The sequence below is a fragment of the Plectropomus leopardus genome, chromosome 19 (genome assembly GCF_008729295.1).
Source record: "Plectropomus leopardus isolate mb chromosome 19, YSFRI_Pleo_2.0, whole genome shotgun sequence".
NCBI lineage: Eukaryota > Metazoa > Chordata > Actinopteri > Perciformes > Serranidae > Plectropomus > Plectropomus leopardus.
In genome coordinates, this window is record NC_056481.1 from 27,666,751 (window position 1) to 27,686,094 (window position 19,344).

Here is a 19,344-nt window from a genome sequence, read left to right on the forward strand (position 1 = left end):
GGAAAGAGGGAAAGGACAGGAAAAGAAATGTGGCAACAATAAATGGACAGGAGGAGGTAAATTCAACGAGAGATATCTAGCATGCTTGACAAGTCAAATTAATCAAGGAATAAAACTGCCAGAAAAAGAAATTAGTTAGGTGCTGTTCATTACAGGAGGGTGGAGATGGGGAGACAAGGAGCATTCTTGAAAAACAAAACAACAAATGCAAGATCTCATTCAAGACATGCTGGAGAGAAAAGCAGGCAAGTGGCCCACTGAGAGTGGAACTGAACAAGCTGTAGCTGTCAGCTGTCTGAGCCAAAACACACTCTGACATCACCAAATGTGTCTTGTTGAAGATAATGTCAGTCTGTGCAAAAGCAGTCCATGAGTCAGTAACAGCACCGTCACCATGCATATGGACGGATCGCTGATGCAACACAGTTTAACTTGAAATAGAAAATGTGGAACAATTCACTCTCTGACAGTGCACAGATATTAAGAGAGATGTGACGTAGCAAAACAAAAGTCAACAGTTGGGAGTTTAGGGGAAAAATAAATGATCACATCCCTAATATCAACAAAACACAATAACAAAATGACACGCACAACCAAAAAGCAGATAAAATGGGTCTAAAAACCAAAAAGTGAAAGTCCCACAGTGGGGGGCAGTGGGTTCAATGGCTCACAGATTAGTGGATGGTGGATGGGACTCACCGGGAGATGTGTGAAGACCTGGAAGGTGGAACGCAGGAAGTTGATCAGGTCCATGAGATATCCTGAGGCCCGACCGTCCGACTCAGCCATGCCCCATTCATAGTCTGCTAGCTGGATGAACTCATCGATCTTCTGGTTGAGTTTGGTATAAATCTCTCCCTCAGCAGCGTGACGAGCATCCTGGAAAAGAGATTTTATATGACAATTTGTCAAGACTTCATTAGACTAAATACAGTTTTAAATATAGATATTTAGGATTAGTGTAACAGCAAACCTGTAAACTGCTTCACCAGCTCTTATGCTATAGTTAGCCATTTGTCAGACCATTGGTCTGACAACATGAAGCCTCTGAGGCCAACGGACAGCATTTTGAGAGATCCGGTATAGCAAGTGGATACCTGGGCCAAGACTTCCTCTGCTGTGACCCGGTCATTACAGCTAATCCCAAACAACAAATATCTGCATGTTACTGTAGATACTTTAAATTAAATACGCCATTTGTCCCAACTTTGAGGAAACTCCTTCAAGGCCATCCTTAGATATTGCATGCATGAGAATGAGATGGATGAAAGAACACACTGACCTTGACCTTTGAACACTAAATTCGAAGAAGCTCATTGTTGAGTCCAAATGAATGAAAGATATTGCTTTAACAAGAATGAGATGAATGCAAGTTCAGCATGACCTTGACCTTTGACCACCAGAATCTAATCAGATCGTCCTTAAGTCCACTTGATCATTCATGCCAAATTTGGAGAAATTCCCTCAAGGTGTAATCAGTTCATCTTTGAGTCCAAGTAGATGTTTGTGCTAAATTTGAAGAAATCCCCTTGAGGTTTCCTTGAGATATCACATTCACATGTATGGGCCTGCTGGCCATATGTACATACGCTCGAACACTCGGACGGCCCAAAAACATTATGCCTCCAGCCTTGGCTATGGCTGGCACGCAGAAATATAAAGCTAAATCACCATCAAAGGATCTGTGATAGGCTCTGATGTTGCAGTCCAGCCAGTGTGTTTCACCTAGTTTGCTCTCCACACAGACTGTTTACCTGCTGCTAAAACATGATTTTCAGATTTGGGTGGCGGTGGTACATAGCCTGCAGCAGAGATGAGGAACTACTACTTTATAACATCGCACCTCAAGATCTTTTTAATTATCAAACTTGTCTTCAGCACCAACCAATGCTGCCTGGAGTTTCCCTTTAATAAACAATTAGTATCTGTGTTTACATGATCTAAGTCTATCATTGTGATTCATTTAATTTTACATTGTGTGTGTGTGTGTGTGTGTGTGTGTGTGTCTGAAAATAAAACATACATAATAAGAGTTTATACACTTTGTACTACAGCCATTTTTGGGAAAAAGCACTTGATCAGAACTGAGCCAATCAATGATCAATGTTTACTCTCTCTCTCATTATGCTGCTTTTATTAAGCAAAGTTAGTGTGCAATAATCTGGTGCTTTCAATGGGAGGTGACAAAACTGCAAGTCTATATTGACAGAGGAAATAATATGTAATGTAGCACCCTTTGGGCAACTTTGATTGATTTTTGAAACATTAAGGATCAGAAACAAGATCTCATTCTACAAACTGTGTTAACACAAAGACAAAACAATGACACATTTATCACATTTACCTTGAATGTGGACAAGCCGTAGAGTCTCGTGGTATGTACTGTTTCGGGGGAGACATTGGTGATGTTTGTTATGAACTCCTCCAGATACCTGCAGGCCTGCTCCAGGTGGGTGGTGTTAATTATGATCTGCACCAGCTACACAAAGAAGGTTATATCATCAGACTAAGTGACTACTTTCTTGTTCTAGATGATGTGCGTGCGATTTGTGAAAGAAGTGTTGTTGCTACCTCAGTCAGACCTATGTGAGGTTTCTTGATGAGGTTCTGCAGACAGCTGCTGAGTGTTCTTGTCAGCAGCAGGTTGGTTGATTTTCGCAACATGTCGTCAATCTCTGTTGAACTGGATACACAAAGTTTAAGAGACAATAAGTTGAGGAAGTTTAGAACTGTAGAGGTATTCTTGTGTCCACCTACTCACATTGAGTCTCATGCATAAAATGTTAGCAGAGCGAATGTGTGTGTTAACTGTTTCACAGAAGGAAATTTTCATGATTTCCAAAAAACATCAATATGTTAGTTAGGCACTAACAAATCTACACCTGCTTCTGACTGCTCGTAGACCTTATGTAAATAAGGAATCATATAAATATTACTTGACAATATCAGAATTTTTAATTAATATTTTACTCTGTTATGTTCAATTTTTGGCCCAAAATTTGTTCTGTAAAAACAGGCCCATATTATATTACATCTGATATATTATAAAATAAATCTTTTTTGATATTAAGACATGTATTACAAGCTAAGGGCTGGCGTGTTTCCTCACCCCACTTCTTCTTCTCTTCTATCTGTTAGTCTGTCATCTCGTGCATGACAGGTTCAGCAGTGGGTTGCGCCCTTCATAGCATCTAGTACACATGTGATCCATGTCGATGCAGAGCACAGGTTATGATCACACACTCCACTGCATGTTACACACATAACCTTGCAGCCCTCCTTTCTTTTCTCTTTCGTCCATCTCTTGCATGCGCACTCTCTCCCTTGGTTCTCCCCAAACTCCATTGTTCCATCACTTACCCTTTTTCTCCCTCCTCTTTATCTCTCTTTGCTTCTTAATTCAGTCAATTAAAATTCCTGCAAAAGTGCCATTTAAGCGCGACACAGTTCACAGCAGTTTCATAAAAGAAAATAAAAATAAAAATCATAAAATTAGCAAGACCCTGAAGTGTTTCAAGCCCGAGACAGTAGTGAGAATTTACAGCTCAGCCCAAACTTGTCTGACCACTACTAACAGGAGAAATTTTTTTTAAAAATTCTCAATTCCATTTCCAAATTACTTCAATCTCAGTGTCGGAAACACTGTTCTTTCCTTCTCTCTCTCTCTCTCTCTGTCTTTGTTTGCAGCATGTTCGCAGGTGTACAGGATGCACCTATACATAATCCATAATAATAATCACCTTCCTATATTATGCTTGCTAGCTCTGCATGGGCGGGGATGCCTGCTAATTGCTGACTAGCAGAAGAGCGCCCTCAATCTACGATTGATTGGCATTCATTAACATACACACGTGCCTACAATCAAATCAGAGTTTCTCGAGGCATTCATGAATCTGGTGTAGATTTTTAGTACCAAGGTGATTTATGTTTACTATCATTTCATGGATGAGCCCCTCCGAGAGCGAACATATAATGTGAGAGTGAACATATAATCAAGAGAGTGAACATATAGGGATTTTTCCCTGATGCCAACCTCCGGTGTAGTGACTCAGAGAACTTGAGGCTGGCGTATATGAACTCTTTGACCTGTGTGTAGATCTGAGGGACAGACTGGGACATCGGCAGCTTCTTGGGGAAGTCCTGCTGCTTACACACATGCACACACACACATACACAAAAAAAACAATGATAAATGACTCATTATCCAATGGGTTATAATTTATTTTCTTTTTTTGCTTTCATGGCTATGGTTCTATGGATAGAAATGTTGTGGAAGTTAAAGGAGGGTAAGAGGGTGTGATTGGTTCGTGACTCATTATTGGGAAACATACTGTATATGTCATATAGGACTGTCTTTTTTCATGACAGTCACTTCCCTTATAGTTGCTTTGTGAATATCTAATGAGATTGAACTATCTAGCATCTACTAATTCTTGCTTTGAATGTATAGCTTTTTGAGTTTTTAGCACTTGAACTGGTTACCTTCTCTATCTCAGCATCGTGGAAGGGAAAGCGGCTGACTACCAGTTTATACTCCTCCTCTGTCTCCACTGGGATGGGACTGTAGTTGTCCAATTCAAAGATCTCCCTGTGGAAAAAAAAATCAATTTAGTATCTGTGCACACTTACAATTTTGGGCATTAGAGCTTTGAGAATTCCCCGCTCTAATACACAAATGATCTAAATAAGTATAGTTTGTTTAATTGTTTAATCAAATTTCATCCAAAAATGCACCAAAATGTTGCACCAAAGTTCCAGGAAAATGTGATGAGTCCCAACATGTGGCTGGCATTAATCTATAAAATGACCATTTGTAAAAACAACTTGCCATGTATTTCCTTGAATTCCTGAAGAACGTTTTGTTTTCTCGCATGCCTCCACGGTGAACGGAGAATCCAAAAGAGGCAAAAAAAACTTAATGAATTGAAGTTAGCCTTTAACAACAGCAAAACTATATTGAAACATGAACTTACAAACTCTCACTGAACTCCTGCAGTCTAAACCGGGTCTCATTTATCAAGTTGTATAATCACAACTTCCCAAACATGAATTTTCACTAAAACATTACCAATTAAAACACGTCAGCATAAACAGTCTCAGGCATGGCTGAGTAACATGCCTGGGCACGTGTTTGCGTTTGAACTTTGCTGAAATGGAGCTTCATGATCATGTTTTCGTTTTAAGTGAAAATACATGTTTGGGAAGCACTAAGCGAAAAGCTTGATAAATGAGAGACCTTTACTACAAGAATTGTGTGAGAGTTTGTAAACAGATTTTAAACAGTGTTTGCTTTTTTGGATTCTTGTTCACCGTAGAAGCATGTAAAAAAAAACAAAAAACAAAGCTGTCAAGGTAAACAAAGGAAATCAAGGTAACATGCAGTAAGTAATTCACCATCTAATGGTCATTCTGCGCTTAAAGTATATCTTAACAAAATTGATCATAATACTGCAGGTGCTGCTGGAGTTTTGGTCTTTTAACCTTGAGGGCCCACTTTAATATCACACACACTCATATTGCTCTGCGCACAAAATGTGCTTTTCAAAATCAAGCTTTGAAATATTATAATACAATAATATGATTTTCTACTTTTATTGAGTTAATTTTGAAACCAAACTCAGTCCTTATCATAAATATCAAATATTTATTAATTTTCAGAATTTTAACCCTTTGAATGCCATGTTGTTGTCATGACACCACTATGTTTTTGGATAAACCCCCCTCCCACAGACACACAAAAAATGAATTATTTTCAATATAATTAATGAGTAGTAGTAGTAGATTATTATTACAATTATTATTATTATTATTATTATTATTATCATCATCATCATCATCATCATCATCTTTTTTTTTCATTATCACAGCCTGGAGTATGTTAGTGATTAGCAGCAACATTGATTGTGACAGTGCACCTAATAAAAAAAGCATGTAATTTTTCCATATGCCAAATAGGGTAAAAAAATACATAACAGGTGCCTTTCCAAGGCAAAAGCCCAGAATGACACTCATAAATAATACAATGCATGTTTTTATGCTTCGATGGCTATGGGATCAAAAAGTGGAGTTGACATGGGTGAATGGGTTTCAGTGGAGCATTTTTTGCACTTAACAGTATGAATGTAACAATTTAGTTTCCACAGTGTTTTTTAGACTTATTATAGGAGCTGAGCTGGAAATTCCAAGATTGAACAAAAATACACAATCTTGCCAAAATGTATGCTATATGCATGAACACAGCCAAAATGATCAAAGATGAAGGATAAGAAGTACGTAAAATGTGCCAACACTGGAGTTTTGGTCCTTTAAGAATGCTTTCTCTTCTCCATGCACCTTATAAGTCACACACATCAACAGAGCCCACCTGAAAACCAGGGCCCACTTCTTCAGCAGAGTCTCATTGTACTGGTCTCTGACCTCAAACAGCAGGTCAAACAGCCGGTTCACGGGGAAACCATAACCCTGGAGACACACACACACACACACACACACACACACACACACACACACACACACACACACACACACACACACACACACACACACACACAGACACATGAACACACAACATCAGGTGTGTTTGCTACTGTTAGTTCTGCACACTTCAGAGTCACAAGGTGTTTAAGTGAAGTAGAGATTTGAACCAACCTGTAGTGTGTCAGCAAAGATTACTATGAGGTTCTTCAGCTCCAGGACCAGGTCTGGGTCATCACAGTATGACTGGGAAAGACAAACATCAGGATCAGCAAACAAGACCCAAAAGCAGAAGTCCCACTACAATGGGATAATCATTTATGAAGAAATGTTAATGAGATTTGTAAAGCACTGTGTACAATGAATGTTTAAAAATATATACAGCTAATATTAGCATGCCTGCCTATGGCATTAATCTAGTGTTATTTTCACAGCCAAGAATGTGCACATCATGAGTAAGCTACATTATTACACGAGAAAAAGCTGCATGGGAGGCGGTCGTCAATGTGACCTAGTAGCTTTGTCCTTGTCTTCTTTTTGTTTTGAGTTTTACAGGACCCTGGTAAGGGAATTGAGTTTGCCGCACATGAGCTGGTCCTGTTTTTTTTTTTCTCTTGTATAAGTGAAACATACTGTTAACTGACACAATAGAGTGCTGCAGGAAAGACTTTTTTTCATAGGTTGGCCTGGAAGTTAACATAGCCCTGGTTCCCTCGTCAAAAAGCCTATGGGATTTTTCCATTGGATTTTGGATTATTGCAGAAAATAAGCTCAGTGGCAAACAAACGTTTATGATACTTGTTCAGATAGATAATCTTCACAAATGAACACCATTTTTTTTATTTTTGGAGCATCAATGCAATCACCATAAACAAAAAACTAACATCAAAATACAAATGAACTACACAACGTGACACATAACTTCATTATTGCCACCACAACAAGACTGTGAAGCCATTTTCAGTTCGGTAGTCTCATGTGGGTACTTGTAACCACCTTTTTTCAAGACACGTAAAAGCTTAAAATACATGTGTGGGGTATGAAATGATGTATTTTATGTCATAGAACGAATTTCCCTAGCTTGACTCTTGCGGTCTTGCTTGATTTTCTTAGGCAGTTGACCAAAAACACACTGACTTCTTGAGGAGGGAACAAGGAAAACAAAAATGCGAACTCATTTCTGCATTTTTGGTCTCATTCCTGCACAACTCTAGTTGGTATTGGAGTCATTTCTTTTTCTTTTTTTAATAAAAAATATCCAAACAAGGAAATGACACTGCATCTGATTTAACATTAGGGCTGTGCCAGACTCAGAATTATGTCAGTCGAATCAGTTTTGGCTTTTTAATATGAATATTCGACAATTCCTTTTCTGTTTCCAAAAAAGTTTTAAGTTTCAACAGGTTATGTGGTACAGTATGACAGCACTATTAAGTAATATAGTACATATGCTAAAGGTGCTATAGACATGTCAGAAATGCTCAATGTTTTTGCCGGCAATATGTATCGAACAAAAGCCAGAGACTGTATTGGAATCGCTGTGTCAAGACGTAGCCTCTTTAATGGGGCGCCCGTTCTACCAACTGAGCCACTGGTCACCCGGTAGAGTGATTTATGACCCTGAAAGCAGCACAGTTGAGTCCCTAAACCCCAAGGATCCTGCCAAACTCAGGAGTGTGTAAATCAACAGTAAATGAACACAGCCTGAGATTAGACGTGACGCAGCGGCCGCCTGCCTGTTTGTTTACTCTCTCTGTCTCTTTCTCTCTCTCTCTCTCTCACACACACACACACACACACACAGACACAGACACAGACACGCACACACACACACACACACACACACACACAAGCAGTAGTCAGAGCACGAGGAGTGACTCAGAAGTGAGCAGTGCTGCGTAAGCAGCACAGCGGCAGACATCTGACAGCACTATCACTGTAGAGAGCACACGACACTGAACGCTCAAAGCATGTCAAGCTAGTAGACTCTCAGCTAGAGAGCAGCGAACGCGAAACAGCTGGGAAGCGGGTCTCTTTCTCTCTCTCTCTCTCACACACACACACACACACACACACACACACACACACACACACACACACACACACAGACACAGACACAGACACAGACATGCGCACACACACACACACACACACACACACACACACACACACACACACACACACACAGCAACAAACAGCTGGAGGTTGCACTACACAGCAGCACATCACAGCAGTGGCGGAACTGTTTCTCATATCTTAGGACAGTTTGTGTCCAAACTCATTTTGAACATTTTTACACTGCATTGACAGTGGACCGGCTCATGGACTGACTGGTTTTAGGAAAAAGGTTCTCTCCCTGTGGGCTGACCATGCAGTGACTGTAAGGGCAGGACCCTGGCAGTGTGGAGCTGCCTGTGCCACGGCCCAGCAGAGGGGCTGCAGGCCAGGGGGAGACCGGGGCCTTTGTTAGTCTTCTCACCTCATGCTGTGTGGCCCATTCTCTGGCCTGTTAGCATAATCCTCGGGCTAATTAACAACTGAGTGGAGCCCAGCGGTCAGGAATATGCCTTCTTAATCTGCTGTTATTGTTGCAATCTGTCTCTCATTAAGGCCCCAATGACCTCCTCTTTGGCAGCATGCGTATGTGTGTTTTGACCTTTTCTCTTGAGGGTGACATCATTAATGTGTTTGTGGGTTCACCGACCTCCACAGTGGTTTGCGTGTGTGTGTGTGTGTGTGTGTGTGTGTGCTTGCGTGCGTGTATCGGCCAGTGAATGAAGTTTCTTCCAGGATAAAAAGATCCACAGCAGGCTCTATTATCTCTATTAACTCTAAACACTCCTTCTCATTCACAGTCTACTCCCCGCTGTTTGTGTGTGTGTCTGTGTGTCCATGCATGTGTGCTCATGCGTGTGTGTGTATGTGTGTGTGTGTCTGTTTGAGGGCCTACAGAGTGTGTGCGAAGCACAGCGATAATCTTGGACAGGGCCATGTTCCACAGTTCATCGGTGAAAGCTCTGGTCACCAGCCCCCGGGTTGCGTGGAGGATATGGTCCTCCACAACGAAGAACCTGACACATACAGAAAACACACATCTCAAAACTTTTATTTATGTTCACACTGAAGACAGAGCTGACTGGCACACTAATGAAGCAAGATTCAAAGGTCAGCAGGATGTAAGGCTAAAAGAGATTTTGTGCTCTAACAATGAAGTGAAAAAGTGAGGAACATCTTACCCTACAATTTGATTGAAGTATCTTCTGTACCCTTCGACTGTCTCATGCTGGAGACACAAAAAGACAGCAAGTTTGCACACAGAACAGGAATGCATTAAATACCTCACATAGATTACTATTGTGGTGGTTATCACATGGTATTGCATCTGTGAGCAAGTGTTGTTTTGCATAGTTGGTGGGTTTAGTGAAATTCTATAATCCAAAACTTTGATGAAAAAACCTGTTTGGCAAATGGCAACAAGTAATACAAGAACTGACCCTTTTCTAAGCCCGCCCCTTTGTGGTCTGTCAAGCTGTTGGGGCTATCATTGAGCTCATACTGTAGCTGACTGCACTCCCTGAACAAAAATGATCTGGATTGTGCAGCAGAGTGTTCATCATAGATGCAAATGTCCAGTGTTAACCACACATTGCTGTATTTGTGGCGGATTATCACAACAACGCTGACTACCATGTATAAATGTAATTTTTTTACTATTTATAATTGTTTAAATCATATTTCATGGCCCTGTAGTGTGATCTCTGTGTAAAAGCTGCTTCTGTTTTTGACAAGAAATGAAATAATTAGCTAGCCAGCACATCCTGTGGTCTCTCAGCCTCACTCCCCACCGCTAGGAGACTCGTTTGCTAGGAAGAGAGCAAGCAAAAGCTGCGGAGATGGACAGTTAGTGGTTGTAGCAACTCAAATTCAGCAGGCACAAAATGAAGCACCACGACAGATTACCTGCCCACTTTGACCTCTGTCGCTGGGTCTAACCTACGGGTCAGGGAGTTGGGCCTGTTCAGGATATGACTGCAGCACTGGTGTTTATGCTGGATGAATTCAAGTTGCTACAGCCGCTAACTGAAGGTCCATATTTACACTAGCCACTTTTACACAGAGATGGCACTGCAGGGCTGCAACAAAGCCCACTTTTTAAACCACCCCTGCATTTTCACACAGAACAGCTACTGTGCTAGTGGCTGCTTTTTAAATCTCCTGTGGTGGGTTGCATGCATAAACACGTAGTCAAAATGACACACTCATGCGGCCCATGGTCACATCTTTCTGGCTTACGTTTCACACAGACCTCGTTTCCAGGCTGTTACTACCTCTATTTTCTACTCAAAGGTGAGACCGCTCTGTGCCCCCTTTCTGCAAGAACGGCCAGGCGGTATAATGGCTTGATATTTCTGCCTTGAACAAGCAGTGTAAATGCAGCTATTGATGGCATACCACTTTGAAACTGTAGGGGCATCATATGTCAAAAACAGAAATTCTTGCACAAATTTGCTTTAAGTCAAATATGGAATTAAGAGCTTTAACTTTTTATTCTGTATTTTTCCTTTAGTGAATTGCAAACATTACACCAGTCAGTAACTGGAAGGGTCTCTGTATTGCTGCCTTATATGTTTATTCACTTAACTGGCTTTCAACTTTGCCACGTCTTTGGATCTGCTTCATCTAAAACATTTTGCCCAACTGAACAGAGTTTAAGTCAGGAATGTGAATTCCTGGTATGGAATACAAATTTAACAAAGGTTTTTTGAATTTCGTAAAAATGCAATACATTTGTGTTTCATGATAGTGCTACTATATTAACCATAGGCTCTAAAGCTATCTGAGGCTGTCTGTGTGTTGCTCACCATGTTGGCCTGTGGCTGCAGCACTAGCCGGGCCTGTTTTTTCCTTTGTTTCCTGTAGTAGCTCTCAAATGTTTCTCGGTCACCCTGCAGACACAGAGAAATATGACTTCAATAACCTCTCCACAAGTTACTCACAATGACAAAAAGATCAGAATGTGTTTTGTTCATACAAGCCATATTATCTTTTATTTATAGTATAAATAATAATATGGAATGGAATCTTGTTTTAGAGGAATTTAGAGAACTATGGATTTTGAGCCAAATAGGTACATTATGGAGGAGACAGTGAAAGAGAAACACTCACTAAACAATCTACATTTGAAAATGCAAATGTCCGTAATGCCCAATCTGAAAAGGTCACTCATGTTTTTTTGTAGAAAAAGGAAAATACAGTATAGATTGATGAAGTCGTCATCACAGAGTGTACTGGCACCACAGAGCATAGTCCTGCTTGTGTGTACTGGCTAACACGCCCCCAGGCGCCATTTTTGGCTGTAACGTGAATGTAAACGACAGAAGGATCGGGAGAAGCAGTTTGGTGAAGTTGTAGTACGTTTGGAAAGTTCAATAATTTTAACTTAATTACCAGACTGGAGAAGCACAATAGGAATGAGAAGATACCGTATTGAGACAAACTTAACAAGGATGCCAGGGATCGTTATTTGGCTAAATTGTTGACAATCAATAACACAGATCCATAAGACCTAACAGCAAAAGACTGAGCTGCGGCGCCACATTGCTGCCTCCAAATCAATCAGCTACCTTGTTTATGTTATCACTGCTTATACGTCTGAACAGTTCAAAAACTATAAATCTCTCAAAGCCCATGGACATTTCACTATTGGCTGGTTGCAGGATCTGTTTACATTTTGACTGCAGGACTGTGGCAGCAAGGTGTCACAGCAAAGATACGCTCACTTGACTGTAATCAAGTGAAGTTGTGCTCAGCATATCAACCTTAAAACCATGATTATGGTTTGTTTGTTTGTTTTGTCTGATTTGATTTACTTATAACAAATATATGCATAAAAGGCTCACTCAGCAACAGGAGATCAGAGACTGCTCTGCGCACATCTTCACAGAGACATGGTTAACCCCTAACATCCCAGATCAAGCTGTTGCACTGGATGGACTGACCTTGTGAAAGCCATTTGGACACAAGACTCTGATGCAAATTCAAAAAATGCACTGCTGATGGCACTGAATGATGCCATCAGCAGCAACGTGCCCAAAGAACCGGATGGAATTGCCAAAGTAGCAGCTGATTTGAATCAACTCACCCTTTAACTCCAAAGATGTAGCAGCATCAAGGACAAAAGTAATTTCGTTTTTTAAACTGGGTTTAAAAAATGACAGATAAATCTACCTTCTACCCTCTAAAAGATTTATGTGTATTACGCTATTATGAAAAAGAAATCCCCTCATGTTCACATCATAGGAGTTAGAAAGATGTGAAAATGATCTAATCATTTTTCACACAACAAGCATTCGGGCTGCCTTTTTTATATCATTTGTCATGCACGTTTTGTACTTTGTTCTCTTGTTATTTTATCTTTATTTTGTATTATTCTTGTTTTTCTATGAGTATAATGTTTACCATTGTGCTGCTGCTTTTTGTCATGAATTTGATTTTCTCCTTCGAGGGATCAATTAAAGTACATCTAATCTTAGAAGTAAACTCTCAAGCTTCTCATTTGGTTAACAAACTTCATTTTGTTATTCAGAGATAATCTACAAGATTTTTAATGTCATGAATACTGCAGTGAGTAAGAATACCTGAGAATGTGATACTACACTGTAGACTTGCTGTACTATTTTCATATAATCATATAAACATGATTGCCTAAAGTTTGCTAAACAAAGTGCGATGCAGTTATATTTTCTCACAGCTCCAATCTTTTATTTATTAACTGAGTGTCCTCTCTTAATAGACTCGTTGTATGTTAGAGCCAGTGTTAACTTTGGAAGTTAATTTAGATTTAGTCAATGCTCCATGTTGAGTTGTTTACAGCTTGTGACCCTCCTTAATGGAGATCAATCCATAATGCACTGTGGCTAATGCGAGTGTGACATCACTTGGTTAAGACCGATAATAGGTGTGAGGAGGTAATTTATTCATCATGTTGAATTCTGGAGTTCTAGTGCTGCGCCTGTGATAGCTGTGCTGATGCTGTGATCCTGCCTTTGGCCGTGCTCGTGGTGCAGCTGCACTGATGCTTTACCTCCAGCTCAGCTTGAATCGTGGTCATGGCTGTGCTGTTGCTGTGGTCATGTCTGATGCTGCGCCGGTGTCGTGGGCCTTGGTTGCACTGATGCCGTGATCCTGCTCAACGCCAACCTCTACTGCCATTATTATAGGTCATGCCTCCACTATTAATATACACATGGGACTGTTAAAGCCACTTACAATATTTGCATGTAGCATCATGCTCTCATAAATAGCATTTATTAATTTTATGTCTATCACTATTGTTATATGATATGTTATTGTTACCATTATTGCTGTGCATCTTCCCCCCTCTCTCCCTCTCTCTCTGTCTTATATGTAATTTCGTCTTCTACTGTATTTAATTGTTTTTTTACGACATCCATTGCACATCTGTCTGTCCTGGAAGCGGAATCCCTCCTCAGTTGCTCTTCCTGAGGTTTCTACAATTTTTTTCCCGTTATAGGGTTTCTTGGGGGGGGGGGTTCCTTAGTCAATGTGAGAGTCTAAGGACAGAGGGATGTCGCATACTGTAAAGCCCTCTGAGACAACGTGTGATTTGTGATAATGGGCTTTAAAATAAAATTGACTTGACTCAACATCATTGCTGTGATCCTATTTGAGGATGAGTGTGCACATGTGCGAGACAGAGGGACACCTACCAGCACAGTGTAAATGTGTAAACATCTGTAGACAGGTGAGAAGTCCACCAGGTCCTGAGCTGTAAGAACCTGTCAGACACAGATGGGGAAACTGGGGAATATTTCTCTATATTCATACTGCAGTGCTGAATACAGCAAACACTAACAAAAGAGTAGAAAACTATGAAAATATACTTCACGGAAAGTGAATGCAGTGCTTTTAAAATGGTCTTACGGAGCTGCTTTATAATGAAAAGGAAGCTCTTGATGCAACATTATTTATGCAACTAACTGCATAATTTCACAACTCACTGCATATGACTCTCCAGTTCATCAGGACTCAAATACTCATATACAATAAATAGACTAAATTCTGAGAAAGCTATGACATTTATATGACAGAGAAACTCACTCCACCTACATTTTCTATCAACACTAAGCAGCCATCACATTGGAAACAGATAATTAAAAGATAAATGCAATTTATATCTGTATGATCACTTTCTGTCACTCCCCATTACACAAAATATCCTCACCTCTTCATCTGCTTCCTCCTCATCTCCTGTGTCGTCGTCCATCATCAGGCCGTTGTGACTGTGGGTGTGAGTCCGTCCATTAAGGGAGTACACAGGCTTGGTGTAGTGACCCATACTGGCCTGCTTGGCTACTGCACTGTTAAAGGTTCTGTGTTGCTGTGCCTGGAGGGACATACAAAACACACGGATCAATCAGCTGATTCATGCCTTGTGAGAATTGTTAATAACACAAATTCTCATACCTGTCTCATGGCGGTCTCTCCAACTTTGTCAGAGTGCTTTCTGATGCTTTCCAGGAAGTCTTTGAGGTCCGACATGGAAATATCTTTGATCTCCTCTCTTAGTCTGGGCAGGTTTTCAGCCATGATCTGACAGAACCTGTACTGGCTTACCCTGCAGGAGACACAGCACAACCTGTCCACTTCTGTCCACTTGAAAAAGTCTACAAATCTTATCTAGGGTTGCAACGGAGATTTTCATGGTACGTTAACTGTCTCAGAAAATATCACGATTTCACAGTATTACAGAATTATTATTATTATCAGTCTGAATGACCCTTAAATAAATGAAAACAAAATGATTAGTTTTTGTTAAACAAATGTTTTATCACTATAATTGAAACTTCAAAACATCTTTATTGGAAGTATGCCTACAGGATTGATACACATTTTTACAGATAAATTTCCATGGTTTTCCACGACTTTGAGATCATACACTCTCTGAAACAACCATCAATAATCCTTATCAGTTCTTTTTTGTAACTATATAGCAGCTTTTTAAAATATAAATTATAGTAAAAATAATGAATTCAGAACAGGATTTGAACTGAATATTTAAATTTAACTTAGGGACAGTTTGTTATTTATTAGAGGGGAGGGGTTGTGCAAAAAACAATGAAGTGGATTATGCTGTAGATGTGGTTTGAGAGATTGACATGAACATTGGAACATGGGTTATTGCCTTAACTGTAAATAGTCAATGGGATATTTTTATATATTAATACTGTTGTTTGCAGGTTTGCATTTTCAACCTACAGAGGATAAATATTATCTTTACTCACAGTCACATACAAATATTTTAATGCAGGCATGTGAACATACATACTATTATTAACTACATTTATTAGCTGTTGTTAGTGTCATTATTGTTATTATTGTCTTTGCTGTGCTCTCTCTGTGTCTCTCTCTCTCTCTCTCTCTCTCTCTCTCTCTCTCTCTCTCTCTCTGTCTTTTCGGTATATCTGTCCATCTTGGAAAAGGGATCCCCCCTAAGTGGCTCTTCCCGAGGTTTTTACCATTTTTCCCCTGTTAAAGGTTTTTTTGGGGGGTAGTTTTTCCTTATCCCCTGTGACAGTCATAAGACAGGGCGATGTCATATGCTATAAAGCCCTCTGAGACAAATTATTATTTGTGATATCAAGCTTTATAAATAAAATGAGAATGACTTGATTTTTTGTGCAATGTTTTTCAAGCACTTTGATGGCATAATCCTACCTGGGAATGAAGACCTTCTCCAGCTGCTCCATGGTTTTCAACGCAGCATAGTATCTGCAAAGACAAAAAGTACAGCTTCAGTTCTGTTTTTTTCATTATCATTATTACTATTTTTTGGCTTTCATGTCTTTACTGGGCAGGACAGCTATGGCGTGAAAGGAGGAGAGACAGAGGACTCGGGCTGAAGTCGAACCTGCAGCAAGGACTAAGCCTGTGTACACAGAGAGTCCGCTCTACCAGGTGAGCTGCTGGATGTTCACCTGGTAGAGTGTGTTTTTTAAAATATGAGTTTTTTTCTTAATAACCATAACCAAGGAGGGTTTGTGCCTAATCCTTAATAAAGCTGACCACAGCATTTTTGAGATAAAAAGTTTAAGTATAAAAATATAAATGACCTCCCAACAATTTTTTTTTGTCCTTTAATTCTTTAAATGTATTAGTCTTTAATCCACCTTGTGGATTAAACACTACCGCATTTAAATTGTGTGCAGTGTACTCAAATATGGTGGGACAGTGTGGTTTCTAGGCTTTGGCTGTATCATGGTATTACAGTATACCAGGGTATTTAGAAATCCAGAAGTTTTTTTCTTCAATACCATCATAAATACAGCTGCTCCTCTTTCTATCAAACTCACTGTATGTAGTGCACAGCACACGCCACCAGAGCTCAGTCTGTGGTCTCTACTGGTGGAACAGGCAGCCGAGCTGAAGACACAGTGACAACTAGCAGTGGAGTGAGAAGTTATAGGACTGTAAACAACTGGCAGCCAGCAGTTAGAGAGACTGAGGGGAATAACAACATGCTTTTAACATCTTACTTAGTGAATTAAGGATGTATGTGGACCAAACCGGGGCCAGTGATTGTTTGAACAGTGGACTTACTAAACTGGATTACTAGCAAGAGTGACCGAGACAGTTTGGGTGAGTTTTATTGTGTGTTCTTTGATGAGTTAACAAGGCAATTAAGCCTCCTCAGTCATGTGTGACCAAGACAAAGGAATACAGTTGTAATTCTTTGTTTAGTCTGAAAAGGTGAAAGTAAGTAGGGCACTCGACATCAGGGGTTAATGCTGCACACCTATAATATCATATGCTATATACCCTGGTGAGATTTCATGGCGTTATGAAATATTACATACTGCCCAAGCCTTGTGGTCTCCTTAACATCCCCTTCTGATGGTACAAGCTGCTTACACTGTAAAGGCCAACCAGGTAATCATAGAGCTGCATGTGTAGTACACTGCATGCAATGAAGTGCAATGTTATTCTCAATGCCTATTACCTGTGTTCTAAAGATATTATGGTCTTTCACAGTGTGCACACATCACCAGGGTTCAGCCTTGGGTCAGTGTGCTGAGCTCCCATCATTAGGCTGATAGGCAGGCTGTGAAGGGATCTAATTGGTCGGTCAGTGAGTGTAAAATGTGTTGTATACACATGAACAGAAGACAGCCTCATAAACTGTACAGTGAAAAGGTTTGTCAGAGTGCAGAGCACCAGGACGGAGGACACAAAGACTGCAAGTGGCAGGACACTGAACAGAATGTGACCTGGGCATCGGCACGTACAGTACAGAGGAGGATGTGCATTTGCGGCATACAAACGCATTTCAATGTATTGAAAATGTATAGGCTATGTCATTAGTGATTCACATCCACTCCACACACACAAATCCCACAAGGTGGCCGGCATGGTCTAATTGCCTTGGATTGGCTGTGGGCCGTGACAGAGCAGCAGTGAGGGGGCCTTGTTGTGAACAAGGGCACACTGAGGGTCAATTGTCCTGCCAGTGAATGGCCTCTTCCTTTGGTACACAGTAATGAACAAGAAAGGGTCATTATTTTCCTGTCCAAAGTGAACCCCCCTCCCCTCTTTCTACAGACAGGCATGTAAATATGACCAAACATGAAGTCCATGGGGTAAAATGAAGTTCAATCAAACTCACACAGCCTTGGAAACCTGTAGCATGAATACTGGGTAATTCTGCAGATTGGTTTAGCAGGATGATTAATTACCAAATTTCTCTGTCTAGTTAAAAAAAAAAACCTTTAGAATGGACAACAGAAGTATGTAGGTTTGCACACTGATTTAGTAGCATTTCCATTTCCATAAAAATAACTCAATACCAGGCTTCAAAAGCACTCTTTTACTGCCTACTGTGGTTCAAAGTTTAACCTCTGACTATAGCCAGCCTAACTCAACACATTTACATGATGTTTGAAAAAGCTGAATTATTGCGTTAGTCCAACTAAAACTGGACTTTTAAAATACAATGTAAAACATGTTAGTCAGACTTAAATTGTCAATTTTTTCTTGTTCAGACTAATGCACCTTGATAATGTGGTTCATGTATATGCCTCAACCGGACCTGAACTGGACTAGGCATTCTGCTCATGCTCCATGGTTCCCGCGCTGGGCTTTGACCCAAAGGTCAAATAGTATAAATTTGCAGAAGTGAGTCAGGAAAAACAAAAGGAGAAGAAGGGAAGAAAACACAAAATGAAGATACCAAGTAAAGTGTGGAGTAGGGATGAAATGTATTCTGCCAGAAATGTAGCCATGTTGTCACCGTTCCACATGCAACCCGTTTGCCACTTGCTAACTAGTTTTATATGTGATATAATAGGTCAACCAGAAGAAGGTCCAGTGGCAACCAGCTGAAAAGGGGCATATCTTCACCTGCCACGGAGGAGTCGGACATAATTCTGTCAATAGATGTACACATCGATGCTTATATACTGGAAGATTTTGTTTTGTTGGGTCATGTTCATTTAAATTTGTATATTCTGTTTGTGAGGCTGTGGTTTTTCATTGTCAGTTTTCATTGTTGGATCTCCTGGGATCTACCTCTTGCATGCTGGCAACACATATTTGTATGAAGTAGGGATGCACTAATTGTAAACTTCTGGGCCAATGCAGGTACCGATGTTTAAAATAACAATTTTGGTGATACCAGTGTTTTCTTGTTGTTGTTTTTTTTGTTAATATTCTTTCCCCCTTCCCCATTCCAGGGAAACAGAGATATTTAATTATAAAAACATAACTGAATTGTTTCAAAGCCATTCAGTCGTTCATTACACTTCCTCTGAATGAGCACAAATTCAGTTGTACACATCTATGAAACAAAATTTA

General features: G+C 40.1%; 1 protein-coding gene across 9 annotated transcripts in view; it reads right to left on the reverse strand.

Moving 5' to 3' along the window:
- exoc6 (exocyst complex component 6) overlaps positions 1-19,344 on the reverse strand; it is a 65,115-nt gene that overhangs the window by 16,489 nt on the left and 29,282 nt on the right. For 8 of the 9 annotated variants that reach the window (XM_042507555.1, XM_042507558.1, XM_042507557.1 and 5 more), the window contains exons 6-19: positions 16,213-16,266; positions 14,962-15,112; positions 14,720-14,881; positions 14,205-14,273; positions 11,337-11,420; positions 9,711-9,757; positions 9,425-9,545; positions 6,649-6,720; positions 6,365-6,462; positions 4,483-4,588; positions 4,034-4,143; positions 2,572-2,683; positions 2,345-2,479; positions 700-879 (exon numbers count right to left, since the gene is read on the reverse strand). In XM_042507555.1, coding sequence (XP_042363489.1) covers positions 700-879; positions 2,345-2,479; positions 2,572-2,683; positions 4,034-4,143; positions 4,483-4,588; positions 6,365-6,462; positions 6,649-6,720; positions 9,425-9,545; positions 9,711-9,757; positions 11,337-11,420; positions 14,205-14,273; positions 14,720-14,881; positions 14,962-15,112; positions 16,213-16,266 — 1,501 coding nt within the window. Of the gene's footprint in view, positions 1-23; positions 143-699; positions 880-2,344; positions 2,480-2,571; positions 2,684-4,033; positions 4,144-4,482; positions 4,589-6,364; positions 6,463-6,648; positions 6,721-9,424; positions 9,546-9,710; positions 9,758-11,336; positions 11,421-14,204; positions 14,274-14,719; positions 14,882-14,961; positions 15,113-16,212; positions 16,267-19,344 lie in introns of those variants that run through there. The other variant, XM_042507563.1, reaches the window with a different exon arrangement.